General features: G+C 55.5%; 1 protein-coding gene across 1 annotated transcript; it reads left to right on the forward strand.

The window, feature by feature from the left end:
- Nucleotides 1-3,908: 3,908 nt before the first annotated feature.
- On the forward strand, nucleotides 3,909-4,807 carry LOC115518456 (calmodulin-like protein 3). The gene has a single exon (XM_030321936.1). The coding sequence runs from the start codon at nucleotides 4,035-4,037 to the stop codon at nucleotides 4,482-4,484; it is 450 nt and encodes a 149-aa protein (XP_030177796.1). The 5' UTR covers nucleotides 3,909-4,034; the 3' UTR covers nucleotides 4,485-4,807.
- Nucleotides 4,808-6,000: the final 1,193 nt, after the last annotated feature.

The raw sequence follows: 6,000 nt of genomic DNA on the forward strand, positions 1-6,000 counted from the left end.
TATCTGCTGTGTTCATTGTGTTGACGTCTTGCACTGGGGCCAGAGCAGTGGAGGGCAAAATCCCTAGCCCTTTAGCATGAATCAAGGCTCCTGTATTAGCAATCATCATACACTTCACTGAACTGAAAAAACAAAAAGCCAGTTTCACTTAAGAATGTTCTTGGAGAAGTAGTGACATTATTATTTTATTCAGTTTCAACCCTTGTAGGCACATCTTTAATATGCTGCTAAACACTGACATACAGCATTTGCCATAAGAAAGGTGCCCTTGTGAGCCCATGTGTAATGGGGAAGCTTTTGTCATGGGCCGCCATCTTTATTGGGAAGAACAGCTGATATGACACCATATGGTTGCTCCAGACTTGGTATTTGGCAGACATTTTTTTTCGAAAATGGATGAAGTGAGCTTGTCACTTTAAGAAAAACAATCGATAGTCTTTGTGGTCAATGATAAAATTTGAGCTTTCAAATAAAAATTAGAATTTTGGAAATTCCATACCTGTCACTGTGAGCTTGAGACTTTCTGATACTTTCCTAACAGGATTGTTGGTGACATGAATGAATGTGATTTTTTAAAAAATCTTTAATGTTTATTTATATTTGAGACAGAGAGAGAGAGAGAGAGAGCATGAGTGGGGGAAGGGCAGAGAGAGTGGGAGACACAGAATAAGAAGCAGGCTCCAGGCTCTGAGCTGTCAACACAGAGCCCAATGCAGGGCTCAAACCTGCCAGCCGTGAGATCGTGACCTGAGCCGAAGTCGGACGCTCAACCGACTGAGCCACCCAGGTGCCCCATGAGATTTTTATAATTTTATCTGCAACGGGGCAACATTCAGAAGATCTACAGAACTCAGCGAACCAATATTGTCCAAAGGAACAAAGCAGAGCATGACACAATCACGAAGCCCAAGAGTGACCGATGGATTTTAATGTGACAGTACGAGAAAGATCATTGATGTGGCTTCGGATCCCACACTGCAGCTAACCTTTGAGAAACCACCACTCGTCGAATGTTGATATAGTACCGAAGAAAAATACCTGCCAATACCTGAGTCATTTAGACGTTCTCCGTTTCCAGCTGCGTATCCGTGTGAAGCTGGGTTAGTCGGTACTTCATACCGAAACATCCTCCCACAGACCAGTGCAGCAGAAACAGACATGCTTCTACAAAACCAGATGCACGAAGCGATTTGCGAAGTTGTTTTTATCAGTTTTATTAACAATTGATTAATAAATAATAATTAATAAATAATTTATTAGTTTTATTAATAATTAAAATTATTTTTTTTATTTTAGAAATAGATCTCTCATAAAACTACAGTATATCTGTTAACATGCAATGAGTTTTTTACTTCTATTTTTTTAAGTTACAAATGAATGTAGAAAAATACAGGGGCGCCTGGGTGGCTCAGTCGGTTGAGCAGCTGACTTCGGCTCAGGTCATGATCTCGCGGTCCGTGAGTTCGAGCCCCGCGTCGGGCTCTGTGCTGACGGCTCAGAGCCTGGAGCCTGTTTCGGATTCTGTGTCTCCCTCTCTCTCTGCCCCTCCCCCGCTCATGCTCTGTCTCTCTCTGTCTCAAAAATAAATAAACATAAAAAAGAAAAATATAGCTAGATACTTGAATTTTTTTCCGGTTGTAATTTCAACTCCAGAACATACTGGTTGGTGCAGCCCACATACACAAAGGCCTTTGGGCGTCCTTGATAATTTTAAATGTTTAGATGGGTCCCAGGATCAAAAATGTATTCTCGGGGAAGGCTGCAGGGAGAGGATGGCAGAAAGCCATGGAATAAGAGCGAGTTTCCCAAGCAGTGAGGCCGCCACAGCTTAGCCCATCCCAGCACTGTCCTTTGTGAGTCATGAGTACCTTTGTTTAAAATCCTTACTGAGCTCTCTTTCAACGTGCCTTTTTGAAGAACTCGCTTAGGGCGAGGGCTGGATGTTGGAGCCACAGCACCAGGATCCAGAAACCTGCAGACACCCATCGGCCACTTACCCCCTCGCGGGTGAAGTAGGCAGGAAGCGAGAACGTATGCGTCCATCACGGGGACTGTCTCACGAGCTCTCCCACGATGCTAGCCCTTGGCTCTCCAGGACACCGTGTCGCTTACACGCTTGTGCCCAGTGGTTCCTCGGCCTCCTGCTACTGCCCTCGTGTTATCTCATGACTACATCCCCCTGGGGGTGCGATTTCAGCTTATGAATTCTGGGAAGACATACTCCGACCATAACATCCAGCTCATCAATTCTTCCACGGATCACGCCTTTGGCGTCCTATGTAAACCCAGCCCAGACCCAAACTGGATGAGCTGGGTGTCATTGCCAAGCCCAAGGTCACTCAGACTTTCTATGTCCTCCTCTGGGAGGTTTGTAGTTCTGCATTTCCCATGTGGGTCTGTGATCCATTTTGGGTTACTTTTTGGGAAGGGCGTAAGGTCTGTGTCCAGATTCACTTTTTTTTTTTTTTGCACATGGACGCCCAGCTGTTCCATCACCGCTTGTTGAAAAGACTACCTTGTATTTCCTTTGCTCCTTAGTCGCTTGTGTTCTGCGAGTCTATTTCTGGGCCCTCTGTCCTGTTCCATTAATCTATGTGTCCACTTTTTGGCAGTCCCACGTCATCTTGATTACTGTGGCTTTACAAGGAAGTCTGGTGGTGTCGTCCTCCTTTGCTCGTCTCCCGCCGTATCATGGTGGTTCTCTGGGGGTCTCTCCCAGTTTGGATTTCCGTGAATTCCCGCAGGCAGCGTGGCCCCTTGTCACTAGGTGGGTGGTCATTTCCCCAGGCTCCCTGGGGGCAGGAATGTGTGCTCGGTGAGCATCCCATCTCGCGTTCTTGAGACCGTCTCCTCTTAAAAATACCCCCTTTCTTCTGCTCTTCTCCCCCAAAACCCAGGTCCAGACTTTCAGACATGCCTTTGCCTGTCTTCCCATTCATCAGAGAATAGAACGTGACTCCCCCACGGCATCTGAGGAGGCCTCTGTGTGCCCTTCCTCATGTCCTTCTCTCCCCTCATCCATCAGGCCGCAGCCACACTGGCCGCCTTTCTGTCCCTTGGCCATGCCACGCCCTCTCCCCACCCACCGCGTGGGCTTTGAACCTGCTCAGCCTGCCTGCCGGGAAGGCACCTCCTTCCCTTCAGGTCACCCTCCAGTGCCACCTCTGAGAGAAGCCTTCCCTGAGCACCACCGTGGAGGTGACCTGTCCGTGCTCTCCCCGCCAGTGCCCCTGTGTCTTCCTTCACGGCACCTGTCACAATATCCACGAATCTCATCGCTTGGTTTACTCGCCAGCTAGCTGTCTCTGGGAGGGAAAACAAGCTTCTGGAGGCCTGGGAGTGGCCTGTCTTGTCCCTGGCTCTATTCCCAGCTTCTAGAACAGTACTTGCACACAGTAGGCCCTCGATACATATCGAGGAGTGAACACGTTGGAGGAAAACCTTCTCCGTTCGTGTTTCTTCTGAAGGTGAGAAGACATCTGCTTCCACCTGAAGGAGAAAGCCTTTGTTCGTTCTCTGAAAACCCTCTTGGGAAAGCGAGGGCTTTCAGGCCAAGGGAACCCGGACAAGGAAAGGAGTTCCCTTCAGGCCAAGGCAACCTCTGCCTTTCATCCTGCCCGAACTTTCCCAGAAGGGAAACTGCTTGTTTCACTGAGTGCGGGGTCTGGCGTTGGGGCAGGCGGAGGGGACAGGGAGTCCCCGCGGGGGGTTCCCAACAGCTGCCAGTGGAGCGGGCGGGAGCAGCTCACACACGCGCGCACACACGCACACACACACACACACACACGCGCGCGCGTGCGCGCACACGGGCGCTGGCCGCAGCCCAACCCTCCACCGGCCCGTTCCTGGTGCCGGACTCCTGTTCCAACAGCGCCCGGCCCCGGGCAACCGCGGGGCGGGGAGTCGGGGTGCCAGCGGAGCCCTGCTCCTTCTTAAGCGCCCGCCAGTCAAGCCCGGGCCAGACGGCCAGCCAGCCGGCGCCCCTAGCGCGGCCACCTGTCCCCCGGAGCCCGGCCGCTGCCACCGCTCCCTCCATGGCCGACCAGCTGACAGAGGAACAGGTGGCCGAGTTCAGGGAGGCCTTCTGCCTGTTCGACAAGGACGGGGACGGCGCCATCACCACCCAGGAGCTGGGCACCGTCATGCGGTCCCTGGGCCAGAACCCCACGGAGGCCGAGCTCCGGGACATGGTGGGCGAGATCGACCGTGACGGCAACGGCTCCGTGGACTTCCCCGAGTTCCTGGGCATGATGGCCCGGCAGCTGAGGGGCCGGGACAGCGAGGAGCAGATCCGGGAGGCCTTCCGCGTGTTCGACAAGGACGGCAACGGCCTGGTGAGCGCGGCCGAGCTGCGGCACGTGATGACCAGGCTCGGGGAGAAGCTGAGCGACGACGAGGTGGACGAGATGATCCGGGCCGCCGACGTGGATGGGGACGGCCAGGTCAACTACGAGGAGTTCGTGCACATGCTGGTCTCCAAGTGAGGGGCCGCCCGGCCTGGCCGAGGGCTCTGCCTCCGGCTCGGGCGGGAACCTCGGCCTGCCATCGCTTCCTGCACCCCTCCCGCCCGCCTGGGCTCTGCTTCTCCCCCGCCCGGGTGATTCCACCCCGCTTCCTGCACCCCACTCTGTCCCCTTCTCTGCTGCCGACCCTCCCCCGGCCTCTTCTCAGCCGGAATGACACGGGCCACCCCCGAGCCCAGCAAACGCCAGGTGCGTCTGAAACTCAGGGGTAGCAGTGACGTCACTGCCCTGACGGTGACCTGGGAAGGGCGCAGCGTGGCGTCACAGAGCCCTCTGGGCTGGGACCTGCGGGCTGCTTAGCACTGGGGCCAGGGCAGCGGGAACCCCAGCGCCCGGGGGGGGGGGGGGGGGTTTCAGAGCCTCTGCGGCCGGAAGGCTCCCTCTGCGGGCGGGAGGGGCCCGGCCCGGGGAGAGAGGCTGACGGAGACATTGACACTTGAGCTCCGGCTTCCTGGGAGACACCACCTCTTTCCGCCGGGCGCTTGCTTGTCTGCGATTCATCCTTTGAGGCTCAGTCGTAACATGTTCCTGTTCCGCTTCATAGAGGGAAATGTGGGCGAGAGGGAGAGGGAACCACGGGGGAGAATAAAACGCTTGCGTCCCCGTCGTGGCTCCTTCTGTTCTGGCTCCGCTGAAACGATCCTTGTTGCTATAGTCCAGGGTTTAAATGAGGCGGGGTCTCCATTTTTGTGCGTTCTGGAGAGGCGATGAAACCTAGCAGTGGGCAGCGTAATGAAAAGAGAGAAGCCCAAGGAAGGCAAGCCTTGAATGTGTCTTTCAAGTAAAATGGAGAAGTCAGTAGCAAAGAGCAGTTAAGAGGCAGCACAGAGCCCCGGAGACCCGGGCGGGTTACAGGTGGGAAGGCAGCCTGATGGTGGGTTTCTGTCACCTGCGGTCTCCGGGATGCACCGTGCTCTGACGGTACAGGACGGTGGGGGGGGGGGGGACGCGAACCACCTGTCCAGCCCCTGAGATGGTTATTCCCGCATTTGCTGGCATCCCCCAGAGGCCACACCGGATCACCCCGGGGGTCAGAGGGACCTTGCCCAGGTTGAGGCGGTGTTTGGTACCGTGGATGCTGCCCCGAGGCTCTCATCAGCTCACGCAATGGCTGTCGGCCCTGGGAGGGTCACAAAGCCCCTGGCCCATCTTGCCTTAAGTCCTTTCCCCCAACACCCCGTCCCCACCACGCGTGTTTCCTCGTGTGTACAATGAAGAACACGGGCACCGGGGCCGGACAGACCGGACTCTCCAGGCTTGCGCCCGCAGCTGGCTGCTGACGGCCCGGAGCGCTCTGCTTCTCCGTGAGGCTAGCAGGTGTTCCCGCAGCCCCTCCTGGGCGCTGGGCACCGTCGTGAGCACCCTGCGGGCACAGGAGCCCGCCACCAGCCTGTGCACGAGCTGCGTCAGCAGCCTCCCCGTCTCGCAGACGAGGAAGCTGAGACATGCGGAGCTTGAGAAATCTGCCGGATGCCCC

This window comes from Lynx canadensis, chromosome B4 (genome assembly GCF_007474595.2).
Source record: "Lynx canadensis isolate LIC74 chromosome B4, mLynCan4.pri.v2, whole genome shotgun sequence".
NCBI classification, from domain to species: domain Eukaryota; kingdom Metazoa; phylum Chordata; class Mammalia; order Carnivora; family Felidae; genus Lynx; species Lynx canadensis.

Bases quoted from the DNA above. Each gene is read 5' to 3' on its own strand.
- LOC115518456 (XM_030321936.1), top strand. From the start codon at position 4,035: ATGGCCGACCAGCTGACAGAGGAACAGGTGGCCGAGTTCAGGGAGGCC.